The sequence below is a fragment of the Mobula birostris genome, chromosome 1 (genome assembly GCF_030028105.1).
Source record: "Mobula birostris isolate sMobBir1 chromosome 1, sMobBir1.hap1, whole genome shotgun sequence".
Lineage (NCBI taxonomy): Eukaryota > Metazoa > Chordata > Chondrichthyes > Myliobatiformes > Myliobatidae > Mobula > Mobula birostris.
Genome location: NC_092370.1, coordinates 66,509,279 through 66,525,431, shown reverse-complemented (window position 1 = coordinate 66,525,431; position 16,153 = coordinate 66,509,279). Strand labels below are relative to the sequence as shown.

General features: G+C 39.3%; 1 protein-coding gene across 3 annotated transcripts in view; it reads right to left on the bottom strand.

Annotated features, from left to right (window-relative positions):
- Positions 1–16,153, bottom strand: part of lrrcc1 (leucine rich repeat and coiled-coil centrosomal protein 1) — a 127,057-nt gene that overhangs the window by 48,942 nt on the left and 61,962 nt on the right. For all 3 annotated transcript variants that reach the window (XM_072256265.1, XM_072256274.1, XM_072256283.1), the window contains one exon: positions 8,186–8,325. In XM_072256265.1, the coding sequence (XP_072112366.1) occupies positions 8,186–8,325 (140 nt within the window). The remainder of the gene's footprint in view (positions 1–8,185; positions 8,326–16,153) is intronic.

The window sequence follows — 16,153 nt, the reverse complement described above, 5'->3', positions numbered from 1 at the left end:
CAATTAGCATCTCTAAGACAACAAACTACAATGCAGGTATTAAGTCAGTACTGAAAGCTGGAAGATAAGCAGAGCAAAGCAAAGCAAAATGTTCATTAAATGAAATAGCCTACTAGTTCCTAAAACAAAAAATAATACACTGACTGGAGACCAGCCAACACATGACCATTCTCTTGGATATAAAAATGTTTGCACGCACGATCTTTGTTAAAAATGTTAATCACAAATAATATGACTAGTTAGCATACAAAACAGAGCTTTGGGAAATACTCAGCCTAAATAATCAATATTCAGCAATGTGCCTGCTTTTTGTCCAAACGTTCTCTCAAGGGACAAGTTTCCCGATGAAGAGCACAATGTCTATAGTGCCTCTTACTATTCTTTACTCTCTGAACTGAACTTCACCACCCAATTTTAGATGGAGATAACACTGAACAAATAGAGTAGACAAAAATCACAGGGACCACAAACATGAACTGGTCATTCAATCCTTTGATCCAATTTTGGTAATATTGATTGAGAAATTAACTTTGGGCAGAATACTGAGGTAAGTTTATTAAATGTCAGGAATAGCACCATAATTTTTTTAAATAATCATTTTAACAAACATTCTCTTAACCATTCACTCAAAGCAATATGGCAGACCTTCACTATTGCACTCTCAATCTGAAATTTAACACATGTATCCTTGAAACTGAACCAGTTACTTTCTGACAATGTAAATAGATTGCTATTAATTGACCAAATAAAGCAGCATAATCCCAGATAATTTTGGGTATCAAATAGAATGTGATAGATACAGTATTTATGATTAATACATTACTAGAGATGGGCAACAGTAGAATATTAGTGACAAAATACAGCGGTGAGGAAGCAGTAGAGATGAAGATGAGGTTTGTGTGCAATGGATGGAGAGTTAATTGCTGAGATCACAGCGAGAATATGAAGTATATATATTCATATACTTCATATATTCATATGAAGTATTCATATTCTGTCATCAATGATACTGGCAAAAGTTAGGAGTAGAAATTACTACTAGTGAAAATACCAAAAATGTGCCTGCAACTATTACAGAAATTAAAATTAATTATTTTTATATAAACATTTACCAAAAATATTCTAAGCACCAAATAATGAATAAAAATTCAAAGCAAAATTAAAGGAGGCAAAATATATAATTGTTTCAATATACAGTGCTTCAATAATAGAACAAAAATCCTAGAGTGACTATTCTTTCTTTCTAAAATAAAGGTAATAAATAACATTAATCATTTATTTTGTGTGCAAAATGATGTGATATACAGAAGTAATTATTTAAACTGCAATTCTTACTTACTATAATAGTATTCATTTTCATGCATTAAGTAAAGCAAGCAGCTAAATGTAATCAACTACTTGGCAACAAATATTTAGTGACCCATTTAAATCATTCCACCCAACTGAGAAACTGCAGCTGTTGATTAAAGATGCACTAAAATACCTCATATGACATGATGCAACCAAATCATAACTAGTTATTTAATATATTTGTCTAACTTTGAGTATAATCCAAGAATAAAATATGCAAGAGAAATAAGGCAAAGTTGCACAAATTATGTGCTACCTATTTAATTAGAAGCAAGTTGAATTACAAACAAAACATTAACATCTGATCAACTCTGATTGTGATGAACTTGTTTCTTAGTGAAGCCACTTCCACTACAATGAAATGGCACGGGATATCAGTCATCAGTCATGGCTTGGCTTCGCGAACGAAGATTTAGTAAGGGGGCTGCCCACGTCTGCTGCAGGCTCGCTGGTGGCTGACAAGGCACGGGATATATTGACCCTAAGATTACTTACTCAGTAGCACCATGAACCTTGTGGAACAATCTCATTTGCCACATCTGGGACTGCTCTTATTCGTGACCATTTTCAAGGAGGGCATCAAGTCTGACTATGGAAACTAACAGAAGGATCACCATGCTGTCTGCCACAGGGCAGGTCAGTTTTAGGATACTCTTCAACAACCACCTTCCAGTGACCAAATAGCAGCTCCCTGAATGGTAGTGCATATTCAGTCCAACTGGAAACACAGGGATATGATCTTCAACTCTGAGCAAGGTGTACTACACATGGTCTATCAACCTCACCGAAAGCCTTGACTGTGTGGAACTGTGGAGCATCCTTCTCAAATTTAGCTGCACACAGAAATTTGTTACATTATGTTTGCTTCATAATGATATACAAACAATGATCCAGTCCAATGAGTTTAAACAGACACAAGCTCAATGAAAACTGGTGTGAAATAAGCTTATTCACCGGCCTAGAAATCTCTGTCTTAAACATAGAAACATAGAAAATAGGCGCAGGAGTAGGCCATTCAGCCCTTCGAGCCTGCACCGCCAAATATTATGATCATGGCTGATCATCCAACTCAGAACCCTGCACCAGCCTTCCCTCCATACCCCCTGATCCCCGTAGCCACAAGGGCCATATCTAACTCCCTCTTAAATATAGCCAATGAACTGGCCTCAACTGTTTCCTGTGGCAGAGAATTCCACAGATTCACCACTCTCTGAGTGAAGAAGTTTTTCCTAATCTCAGTCCTAAAAGGCTTCCGCTTTATCCTCAAACTGTGACCCCTCATTCGGGACTTTCCCAACATCGGGAACAATCTTCCTGCATCTAGCCTGTCCAATCCCTTTAGGATTTTATACGTTTCAATCAGATCCCCCCTCAATCTTCTAAATTCCAACGAGTACAAGCCCAGTTCATCCAGTCTTTCTTCATATGAAAGTCCTGCCATCCCAGGAATCAATCTGGTGAACCTTCTTTGTACTCCCTCTATGGCAAGGATGTCTTTCCTCAGATTAGGGGACCAAAACTGCACACAATACTCCAGGTGTGGTCTCACCAAGGTCTTGTACAACTGCAATAGTACCTCCCTGCTCCTGTACTCGAATCCTCTTGCTATAAATGCCAGCATACCATTCGCCTTTTTCACCACCTGCTGTACCTGCATGCCCACTTTCAATGACTGGTGTATAATGACACTCAGGTGTCGTTGCACCTCCCCTTTTCCTAATCGGCCACCATTCAGATAATAATCTGTTTTCCTATTTTTGCCACCAAAGTGGATAACTTCACATTTATCCACATTAAATTGCATCTGCCATGAATTTGCCCACTCACCCAACCTATCCAAGTCACCCTGCATCCTCTTAGCATCCTCCTCACAGCTAACACTTCCGCCCAGCTTCGTGTCATCCGCAAACTTGGAGATGCTGCATTTAATTCCCTCATCCAAGTCATTAATATATATTGTAAACAACTGGGGTCCCAGCATTGAGCCTTGCGGTACCCCACTAGTCACTGCCTGCCATTCTGAAAAGGTCCCGTTTATTCCCACTCTTTGCTTCCTGTCTGCTAATCAATTCTCTATCCACATCAATACCTTACCCCCAATACCGTGTGCTTTAAGTTTGCACACTAATCTCCTGTGTGGGACCTCGTCAAAAGCCTTTTGAAAATCCAAATATACCACATCCACTGGTTCTCCCCTATCCACTCTACTAGTTACATCCTCAAAAAATTCTATGAGATTCGTCAGACATGATTTTCCTTTCACAAATCCATGCTGACTTTGTCCGATGATTTCACCGCTTTCCAAATGTGCTGTTATCACATCTTTGATAACTGACTCCAGCAGTTTCCCCACCACCGACGTAGGGCTAACCAGTCTATAATTCCCCGGTTTCTCTCTCCCTCCTTTTTTAAAAAGTGGGGATACATTAGCCATCCTCCAATCCTCAGGAACTAGTCCAGAATCTAACGAGTTTTGAAAAATTATCACTAATGCATCCACTATTTCTTGGGCTACTTCCTTAAGCACTCTGGGATGCAGACCATCTGGCCCTGGGGATTTATCTGCCTTTAATCCCTTCAATTTACCCAACACCACTTCCCTACTACCATGTATTTCGCTCAGTTCCTCCATCTCACTGGACCCTCTGTCCCCTACTATTTCTGGAAGATTATTTATGTCCTCCTTAGTGAAGACAGAACCAAAGTAATTATTCAATTGGTCTGCATGTCCTTGCTCCCCATAATCAATTCACCTGTTTCTGTCTGTAGGGGACCTACATTTGTCTTTACCAGGCTTTTCCTTTTTACATATCTATAAAAGCTTTTACAGTCAGTTTTTATGTTCCCTGCCAGTTTTCTCTCATAATCTTTTTTCCCCTTCCTAATTAAGCCCTTTGTCCTCCTCTGCTGAACTCTGAATTTCTCCCAGTCCTCAGGTGAGCCACTTTTTCTGGCTAATTTGTATGCTTCTTCTTTGGAATTGATACTATCCCTAATTTCTCTTGTCAGCCACGGGTGCACTACCTTCCTTGATTTATTCTTTTGCCAAACTGGGATGAACAATTGTTGTAGTTCATCCATGCAATCCTTAAATCCTTGCCATTGCATATCCACCGTCAATCCTTTAAGTGTCATTTGCCAGTCTATCTTAGCTAATTCACGTCTCATACCTTCAAAGTTACCCCTCTTTAAGTTCAGAACCTTTGTTTCTGAATTAACTATGTCACTCTCCATCTTAATGAAGAATTCCACCATATTATGGTCACTCTTACCCAAGGGGCCTCTCACGACAAGATTGCTAATTAACCCTTCCTCATTGCTCAAAACCCAGTCTAGAATAGCCTGCTTTCTAGTTGGTTCCTCGACATGTTGGTTCAAAAAACCATCCCGCATACATTCCAAGAAATCCTCTTCCTCAGCACCTTTACCAATTTGGTTCACCCAATCTACATGTAGATTGAAGTCACCCATTATAACTGCTGTTCCTTTATTGCACACATTTCTAATTTCCTGTTTAATACCATCTCCGACCTCACTACTACTGTTAGGTGGCCTGTACACAACTCCCACCAGCGTTTTCTGCCCCTTAGTGTTATGCAGCTCTACCCATATCGATTCCACATCTTCCCGGCTTACGTCCTTCCTTTCTATTGCGTTAATCTCATCTTTAACCAGCAACGCCACCCCACCTCCTTTTCTTTCATGTCTATCCCTCCTGAATATTGAATATCCCTGAACGTTGAGCTCCCATCCTTGGTCACCCTGGAGCTTTCTTGTCGCAATATTGTACCTTGTATCCAACAAACTGCTCTTGGGAATGAAGCTGATCTTTTAAACTAATGAGAAATTGACCAACCTATGGTGACTACACTCCAAAACTAAAATTACCCACATATCAGGAATGGAACTATGGTATGCAAACAGTACTTGTGTTTGTGTGCTCACAGGTTAAGCTCTAAGACAATTGATTTTTTTCACTGAGCTATACAAGGTGGGGAGCGGGAGTTGGCCCTTACTCTCAACCTTCACACAGAAGTCCTCTACCAACTTACTTACACTTGCACAACACTGTATTCTAAGAATTAAAGTTAACAGAAAGACCTTGGAAAACATGGAAATGGTATTGGTGCCCTTAGGATGCCTGCTGCATGTAATCTGTGTACCTGAAGCACATTGGGGGTGAGGGCAGCAATCACTGATAAGTGGTGGAACAAGTTTTGTGCCAAATCTGAGGTGCTGATTTTGAAACACCATTTTTATCAGATCTAATAAAGGTTGAGTTGCTTCTTTGAAACCAACAATGAAGTTTGTCATTGATATTTGATTTCACAGAGGTATAGAAAATGGTCCATACTTCCAAGCTCTCACCATGGACCTTTATTATTGGAGGCAGTTTTAGAGAGGAACTTTGCCTTGTGAATATTAAGTGCAAGGGCCATTTCCTTATACAGTTTAGTGAAGAAATAATGATATCTTGGAGCTCACACCCCACCCCAAGCATATGAATAGAAGCAGTGTAACTATTGAGATTGGGGAAACTTTGGGTTAGGAGAGCAGTCAATTTTCACCAGTTGAAGCTCAGCTCCACCCCCTAAAGGTTGAGATAATGAGTGTTAGACCTACATGTTGTGACAGAAAACTTTGAGCAAAACGTTGTTTTCACACTAGTCTTTGCTGAACTTGTCTCTGTTGTAGACCTATCAGTAAGAATCACAGCTTAAGTGGATCACAAGACAAATGTAAAATAATTAAGAATTTCCTATGCAGAGTTAAATTTGAGGCAGGCACCTCACAATCCTTCATGATCAATGGGTCAAAGACTTCAGTGAGATTCAAAATGGCCACATGTAGTATTACTCCCTGCATATTTTTAAAAATAACATTCATGCAGTTAACATCATGTTTAACTTCACTGAAAGAATTAAAAAAACTAACATCAGCAGACTCTCCCAAGCTAACATCCCCACTACTGAGGTCCTAACCACTATGTTGGCAATGTTCGTCAGGTCACATCATTTGCTTGTCAGGCATCAGACTTCTGAAAATGGTGTTATACTCCAAGCTCTGTCAGAGGAAGAAAATTCTATGTTATCAGAGAACAGGATTCAAGGAGCAAAGTATCCTTTAAATAAATGTGCAATATTCCCCCTGACTCTTGGGAATTCATGGAGAAAGGGCATTCAAGATGGTAATTAGAATCCATGCATCTTGAGTACATACAAGTCTTGTGTAAATGACAGGTGTGCACTACTTTACAAAGTACTCACCTGTCTGTTCCTGCTCCATTTGTGGAAGAGCTGCAGTTACCACAATGAATCCACAGAAATGGAGTGGAAGCCACCACCTATCTCAAGAGACTATCTAAGAAAGAAACAAGTACCTTCACGACACAGACCGCATTGGTTGAAGGCCATGGTCTTCTCAAGGGCAAATTAGGATATACAATAACAGATGGGTATGGTAACAAACAGTTATAGCCTATAGATAAAATATTCCTGCTATGCTTCCAGCTAAATACAACAATGAACCTTTCCAAAGTTAATGCAAATGTAAAAATTATTTTTGTCATTAACAGGCAGATCATTCTAAAGCTGGAAATATTTGCAAACATGGCATTTAGCACAGCATGTTCAACTAAAGGAACAGTTTGTTCTTTCTTTGTATTTTTATAGGTATCTTTCTGAAACTTAGATATGCATATCACCTTTCGTGAACACAAAATAAATTGACAAAAGTCACTGCACAAGGTATACAGAGGATGTGTTGAAAACAAAATTAAACTATGTGATATCCAAATTTTATGCAATAAGAACCACAAGTTTCCAATATATATTAACCACAGCGTGCGTACATGTGGTACGAAGAGTTGAAGGTATTAGCTGTCGTGCTGAAAATATGCCAAATAAGCAGATTATGATAAATGATTGTGGTGGAAGGAGTAAACGTTTAAGGGTCACACATAAAAAATTGCTGGTGAACGCAGCAGACCAGGCAGCATCTATAGGAGGAGGTACAGTCGACGTTTCAGGTCTGTACCTCTTCCTATAGATGCTGCCTGGTCTGCTGCATTCACCAGCATTTTTTATGTGTGTTGCTTGAATTTCCAGCATCTGCAGATTTCCTCGTGTAAGTGTTTAAGGGTGACAGGTGAGGTTAACAATCAAATGGAGTAACTGTTACTTGAATATTATCAGGCTTCTCCATTATTGTTGCAGCAGCATCTATCCAGGCAAGTGGAGAGCATTCCATCGCACTGCTGACTTTTGCTTTATGGATAGTGAAAATACTTTGGAGAATTAGGTGATTCCCTTGCCATAAGAAATCTATACTTATAGCCACTCTGTAGCTTGTCTAGCTTACCATTCTATCGAATGGTGATTAGTGGCAGTGCTGCTGTGGCGAAGTGCGGTGGTGGTGGAGGAAGAGACTTGAAAAGAATGTGATTAAACAGCAACAGGTGGTGGCTAAGATCTTTCACATGGGAGATCATGAGTCCATGCTCAAATATTGTCCAGGTATTGCTATATGTAGTTGCTTCATTATATGATTTTCAAATAGAATTAGTAGTGTGCAAACAGTAACAATCATCCCTTTTTTGACTTTAATACTTATGAAAGGCAAGTCAATGTTATAAACTATTTAATTGAAAGCACAAATTTAAAAAAATTCTTTAATTTATTGGTGTTTCAGTTCTAAGTTTAGTTTAAAATAACTGACTGAATTACCAGTCTCCATTTATTAGTTTATGATAGCTTCAGGCATGGGTAATTACCAAGAACAGTTTTATTCAATTATGTAAATGAAAATCAACCTTGTAATCATAATTTATCCATACCTGTGCTCTTGCTCTCTGCAAGTGAGAAGCTCCTGCAGTTGCTGCACTTTTTCTTTTTGTTGACGGAGGGAGACCTGTAGTAACTCTACTTCTTTCTGGGCTGCTGAAGCTTTCAGCTCCGCTTCTTGAATTCGTTTCATCTGCACACAATAATCATCACGCCCATTAAGGCTGTACAATGAATCAAGGTCAAATTGCATCAAGTAACCCCAAAGGTTTATTAATAATTTAATTAGCCATCCATGACTGGCATCAGTAAAAATTAAGTGCTCTGCATATCATGCAGAGGTGGCAATGGCACCAAATACATTTTTCAGCTTGAGAACTGTAGGACAAAATGGCTAAGGACCTTTATTTATAAAACATAACTAGAAGAACATTTGGTATTTCAATAAGATCAGATAGCATCACCTCCTCAAACTAACTTAGTATCATTTAATTCTCCGAATATCCAAAAATCTAATGCCATCTTGATATACTCAGCAAGTGAGTTTCCACAGCCTTATTCAGTGGAGAATCCCAAAGACTTTATCCTTTGGATGAAGAAATATTTATCTCAAGAGCTAAAAGGCAAATCTCTTATTTTGAAGCTGTAACCCATGGATCTGAACACTTCAACCAGGGAAATACCATTCCTGCCATTTATCTGGCAAAATAATTCTTCTGAACTTGAATATAGACCCAATCTGCTTAATCAACCCTCACATATTAAACTTGCAGTCCTTGCAATCCATCTCTTGTAAGAAAGATGGAGATCAGATCCAGACACAATATTTTAGATACATCCTCAGAGCCCTACATAATTGCAGTGAGATGTTTTAAAGTTTAAAGTAAATTTATTATCAAAGTACATATGTATTGTCACCATACCTTGAGATTCAATTTTGTGCAAGTATTCACAGTAGAACAAAAGAATACAAAGAGTTAATGGAAAACTACACAGAAATGAGAATGAGAAACAACCAATGTGCAAAATTAAACAAACTGAGCAAATATAGTAATAATAAATTAATTAAATAAAACTGAAAACACAAGCTGTAGAATCCTTGAAAGTCAGTCCACAGGTTGTGGATTCAGTTCAGAGTTGAGGTGAGTGAAGTTATCCACACTGATTCAGCAGCCTGATGGTTGAAAGGTAATAATTGTTTCTGAACCTGGTGGCGAGAGACCTGAGGCTCTTGTACCTTTTTCTTGATAGCAGTCGCAAGAAGAGAGCATGGCCTGGAAGGTGGGGGATCTTGATGATGGATGCTGCTCTCTTGTGGCAGCACTTCTTGTACATGTACTCAATGGTGGGGAGGGCTTTTCCTGTGTGGGACTGAGCTGTATCCACCATTTTCCATCCTTGGGTATTGACGTTTCCATACCAGGGCGTGGTACAACCTGTTAGGATACTCTCCACTGTACAACTAATGAAATTTGTCAGTGTTTTAGATGACAAGCCAAATCTGCACAAACTTCTGTGCCTTCTTTGTGATGGAACTTGCGTGCTGGTCCCCAGACGGATCCCCGGATATTATAATGCCAAAGAATTTATAGTTACTGATCTGCTCCACCTCTGATCTCCTAATGAGTATTCTTCCTCCTGGTTTTGATGACATTGAGTGAAAGGCTCTTGTTTTGTCACCACACAACCAGACTTTAAATCTCACTCCTGCATGATGATTCATTTCCTCCTTTGATTCAGCAACAACAGTGATATTGTCAGCAAACTTACATATGGCATTGTACTTAGCCACCAGGTTATGGGTATCAAGCAAGTAGAGCAAGGGACTAAGCACACAGCTTTGTGGTGCACCTGTGCTGATGATGAATGTGGAGGAGATGTTATTGCCCATCTTTACTGACTGGGGTCTGCAAGTGAGGAAACCAAGGATCCAGTTGCATGGGCAGGTATCGTGCCTTAAGTCTTGGAGCTTTGTGATTAGTTTTGAGGGGATGATAATCTTGAATGCTGAGCTGTAGTCAATGAAGAGCAACCTGATATTTGTACCTTCATTGTCCAGATGTTCCAGAGCTGAGTGCAGAACCAGTAAAATGGCATCTACTGCTGACTTGTTGTGACAGTAGACAAACGGGAGTTGATCCAAATCATTCCACAGGCAGGAGTTGATCGGCTTCAAGGCCAACCTCTCAAAGCACTTCATGAAGGTGGACGCAAGTGCTACTGAAAGATACTCATTGAGACAGGCTACCTCATTCTTCTTGGGCACTGGTATGATTGAAGCCTGTTTGAAGCAGGTGAGTACCTCAGACTGCCAAAACGAGAGCTAGAAGATGTCAGTAAATCCTTGATACTAGCACTCAAGTCCTCTTCTAATAAGTCAACACACTGTGCAATTTCCTAATTGCTTGCAGATTGTGCACGTTAACTTTGATTTATGTACAAGGACATCAAGGTCCCTCTGAAAACCTGTCAGTCTCAACAGTTTAAAAATAGTCATGCTTTTCTAACCAAGGATGACCTCATTTTCTCCCCCACATTACATTCCATCAGCCACACATCCAATTATTTGGACTGTAGGTCTCCTTGAACCTCCTCTGTTTCATTTTCTCAACTCATAATACATCTAGCTTTGTATCACTAGCAAGTCTGGTACAGCAGATAAAATGTGGCTGCTGTCAACAATACTTTAAAAACTGCTTCTGCATGCATGTAGGATGAGTGGACAGAAAGCCAACAAGGGGAGGAAGTATCAGTTGGAGGATAACTACCAGGGAGAATGGGGACCACAAGGTTGTGCTGGAACCTTTTAAGTCTCACTGAAATCTGTTATGAAAGCCTGCTTCCAGATAAATGACTGGTATAGCTGACAAAATCCACAAATGTAACTGAATCTTGCAGGAAAAGTATTCAACTACATTTCACATCCAATGGCACTAATATTTCTAGGAACCTCCGTGTAAAGGCACATCATTAATAGATATCCTGAGCAATTTGGTGTGGTTTACCCAAGATGCAGAAAACACTGCAAGAAGTTTCGTGATTGAATTCCACTATGTATTGACAAAACTGCTGATCTATTGTTCAGAATTTCTAGCTCATTATTTTTTTAAACAAGGCAGTAAAGAGTGTGGTCAGAAATATTTCACAGCACTGGAGTCTTTGCAGTGTCCTGGTCAGTTTTTCATCTCTCGACCAACTCCAATTAAACTCAGATGTCAATACCTTATTGTTCTTTCAGTGAAAATTAATAACTGTGCATCAGGAGTTGCATTAGTTAAGTTCCTACAGCACAGAAGGTCTACGCTTGCCAGTTCCCATCAGTTCCACTTTCCTTCTTATTTTCAACTCCCATGGTGAAAAGAATATGCAAACTCCACATAGGCAACATCTGATAAAAACCAAACCCTTGTTGCTATGAGTAGCGGCAGTAGCTCTAACTGTTGTGCCAGCAGGCTGCCTCAAATGACCTACAGTTAATTGGATAAAGTGTTTGGGACTTTTCCACAACCTCAAAGATACTGTTTAAAAGCATACATTTCCTTCTCTCCAGGCTGCCATCAACTTCTCTAACTTCCGCTAAGGCCCCACCTCCCCCTCGTACCCCATCTGTTACTTATTTTTATGCACACATTCTTTCTCTCACTCTCCTTTTTCTCCCTCTGTCCCTCTGAATATACCTCTTGCCCATCCTCTGGGTCCCCCCCAACCCCCCCCTTGTCTTTCTTCCCGGACCTCCTGTCCCATGATCCTCTCGTATCCCCTTTTGCCTTTCACCTGTCCAGCTCTTGGCTCTATCCCTCCCCCTCCTGTCTTCTCCTATCATTTTGGATCTCCCCCTCCCCCTCCAACTTTCAAATCCCTTACTCACTCTTCCTTCAGTTAGTCCTGACGAAGGGTCTCAGCCTGAAACGTCGACTGCACCTCTTCCTACAGATGCTGCTTGGCCTGCTGCGTTCACCAGCAACTTTGATGTGTGTTGGTTAAATGAAATGGTTTATTCTTTGAACAACAACTTGACAAATATATTAAATACAGTGGGCCCAGTTAGGGTTAAAAAGAAATCACTTAGTAAAATGCTGCCATGGTTAAACAATTCTGTCTGCAAGAGATCATGCAGAGTAGCCGCAAGAAAATGGGGAAAGAAATGGGCTAGAAGTCCTCCGTAATATTTTCAAAGAAAATCTCGCTTTCTTTAATATTACTATAGCTCTGCAAGAAAAGCCTATTTTTCCAATATTACATAAAATAGTAATAGAAAAAAATTGTTCTCAACTATAGACCAGCTGTTGAACCCTGCTCCAACCTATAATGTCCACAGTCAAGCGTCTGCCACAAAATGTGAGGAATTTGCAATATTTTTTATTCAACACAACTACTTCCATTAGAGAGAGTATAGCTCCAGATACTGGTAACCTCTACAGCCAATTTCGTAAAAAGATCTCACAACCATGTTAAAATTCACAGGTATTTCTGATGCAGAATTCTGTAAGATTGTAATGAAGAGTAAACTGTCTACTTGTTGTCTCAACCCTGTCCTTACCATACTTTTAAGGATTCTTTTAATAGTGTTTTCAATTCTGTTAGAAAAATTAATAACACATCCTTTGAATCTGCAGTTTTTTCCCAGATGCCTTCAAAATTGTAGCTGTCAGACCCTACTTAAAAACCCAAACCTTGACAGAGGTATCACTTAAATATATGCCCATATCAAATATTCCCTGCCTGGGTAAGAACCTTACCCAGGAAGGGAAGTAATTTTCAACCAACTCAACAACTTTCTGAATGACACCAATATTCTAGAAAAGTTTCAGTTACATTTTAAAGCAAACCACAGAACAGAGATGGCCCTTACCAAAGTTGTCAGCTACCTTAGGCTCAACACTGATGCCAACGGGGTCTCAGTTCTAACTCTCGTAGATTTAAGTGCTGACAATAGACCTCAAATCTGGCTGTTATCCTGAAGTAAGATTTGAACTTTAATTCCCACATAAAAAAGTGACCAGAGCAGCATTTCTACACTTCAGAAACCCATAATTTCTTGAAAGTAGTATCACAGGTAGATAGGATCATAAAGAGCGCTTTTGGCACAATGGCCTTCATTAATTAAAGTACTGAGTACAGGAGTTGAGATCTTATGCTGAAGTTGTATAAGACATTGATGAAGTCTAATTTGGATTATTGTGTGCAGTTCTGATCTCCTATCTACTGGAAAGATATCAATAAGATTGAAAGAGAGCAGATAAAATTTACAAGGATGTTGTCAAGTCTTGGAGACCTGAGTTGTAGGTTAGGGTTTTATTCCCTAGAGCATAGGAAAATGACAGGAGATTTGACAGGGGTATACAAAATTATGTGGGATAGAGTAAAAGTAAGCAGGTTTTTTCCACTGAGGTTGGGTGAGACTTGAACTAGAGGTTATGGGTTAATGGTGATAGGTGAAATGTTTAAGGGGAATATGAGAGGGAACTACTTCCCTCAGAGGGTGGTGAATGTGTGGAATGAACTACCAGCAGATAGAGGTTCAATTGCACCATTTAATAGAAATTTATATAGGTACATGGATGTGAGAGGTGTGGAGGGCTATGGACTAGGTGCAGATAGATGGGACGAGGCAGATTAATAGTCCATCACAGACTAGATGGGCTGAAGGATCTGTCTCTGTGCTGTAGTGTTCTATGATTCTCAATATTGCAAAGGCACGTGCATCTGCTTCTGTCACATCATGATGCTGGTAAAGCTAATTCATGCCTATATACTAAATCAACAAGATTACTGGCCTTGCAAAGCAATCTATTGACAAACTTCAACTCATTCAGAATGCCACTGCTAGACTCGTAACTAAAACCAGGATCTTACTCTGCATTGGCTTCCTGTATCTTTTAGAACTGATTTTAAAGTTATTTTACTTATTTTTAAAGCTCTTAGTGGCCTGGGACAGTAGCATGTCACAGAATCGCTTTTGTTTTATAATCCTGCTTGAGCTGTCAAGGTCTTCTTCTGCCATCTCCTAAATTTAAACAATCAAAAGCTAATATTTTGACTGTTCTGCTAAAGTGTGGAATTTAATAGCCAAAACAATAAGTGATGCAGACAATTGATACTTGTAAACGCCACCCCAAAATCTATTTATTTGATTTTGCTTTAAATACCATCTTTTTGTCTTTTATTTTCATTTTTGTTTTCATTTCTTTTTTTATTTCATGTTTGCACTTTATCCCATTGTAAATCACTTTGAACTACATTGTGTGAAAAGTGCTCTATAAATGTTATTAAGAAGTTTTACATAACCAGCTGTTCAAGCCGAGATCCTGTGAACAACTGAGACAATCATTGCTGCCCATGGTAATTGAAGGGGAGCAGGAAATCAGAAGTGGGCTCTCTCACTACCCAAGCTCAATTACCACATACATTTGGTCATCCTAAGCTGTTTCTCAAACAACTTTGACTCAATGGTGTGCTGGATTTTTTAATATTTGAAATTGTTTTTAAATATGGAAACTGTAATGCTGATGGATTTTTGAGAATTGAACAATACCATTGAAGACATTTTCAGTTAAAGTGGGGTATTTTCAGTTTAGGGAAAAAATAAATTGCATAAAAAATTGTACCACTGAGAACTTTATAAATGACTCACATTTAGCTCCTAACCAACTTCATAGTAACATTTGTGAAGAGGAGAAAACAGAATACATTTCCAACATCCACAGATCTTTTATATAAATTGCATCGCTTTGTTACAACTGGAGCACTACCATCCACAATGGCTTCATTTGCTACAATTGAACCAGTTTATTTTTTGTTGCTGCATCTTATTGACTAAATGCTTTTTGAATGGTTTGCTATTGAGAAGTTTACGCACCTATACTCTTATTCTTCCCTACTAAATGTGTTATGTGTTATGTTTCACTATTTTATTAAAAGAGATATGTTTGTTGCAATCAGGTCTGCAGTTTTTGGTGCTTGTAAAGAAAGCAAACTTCAGCATACTTATTTCAAACTTCCTAAAGTAGTTCATTCAAATAGGAGATGATGGTGGGATGCTTCCGAAAATGAATTGGAGGCCAGTGATCCCAGTAACCAAACCAGCAGTGATTCTCTATCACTCCATTCCAAATGGTCACCTCATTTTGGCCCAGGTACTGTATGAAGGGATCCTAACTCACTGTATCGCTACATATCAGACTGGTGCATGTTACATTTGCTAAAATACCTCATTTTAATTTGCACTAAAATATGTTACTCATATATACAAACTCATCTACCACTCATTTACAAGTCCAGTCAATGTCCTCCTGTAGTCAAAGATAAGAGCCCGGGGTATTACAGGGAAGATACTAACATGGATTGAAAGTCGACTGACTGGCAGGAAGCAAAGAATGGGAATAAAGGAGGCCTTTTCTGGTTGGTTGCCAGTGACTGATGGTGAACCACAGAGGTTGGTATTGGTACCACTTCTTTTCACACTATATGTCAACGATATGGATTTCCAAGTTTGCAAATGATAGGTGAAGTGGCAAGGTGTTGAGGAAGCAGGGAGTCTGTGAAAGGATTTAAACAGATTAAGAGAATGGGCATAGAAGTGACAGATGGAATTTAGTGTAGGGAGGTGTAGAGTCATGCATTTTGAAAGAAGGAATAAGGACTATTTTCTCAATGGGGAGAAAATTCAGAAATCAAAGGTGCAAAGGGACTTGGAAGTCCTTGTACGGGAGTCCCTAAAGGTTAACTTCCATGTTGAGTCAGTGATAAGAAAGACAAATGAAATGTTAGCATGTATTTCAAGAGGACAGGAATATAAAGTAAGGATGTAATGCTGAGGTTTTATGAGGAATTGGTCAGACCACACCAGAGTATTATGAGCAGTTCTGAGTCCCTTATATGCTGGCATTGGACAGAGTTCACAGAGATTTACGAGAATGACTCTGGGTTGATAGAGTTAATGGCTCAGAAGTGCTTGATGCTCTGGGCCTGTACTCGCTAGAATTTAGAAGAATGAGGGGGGAGTCTCGTTGAAACTTATT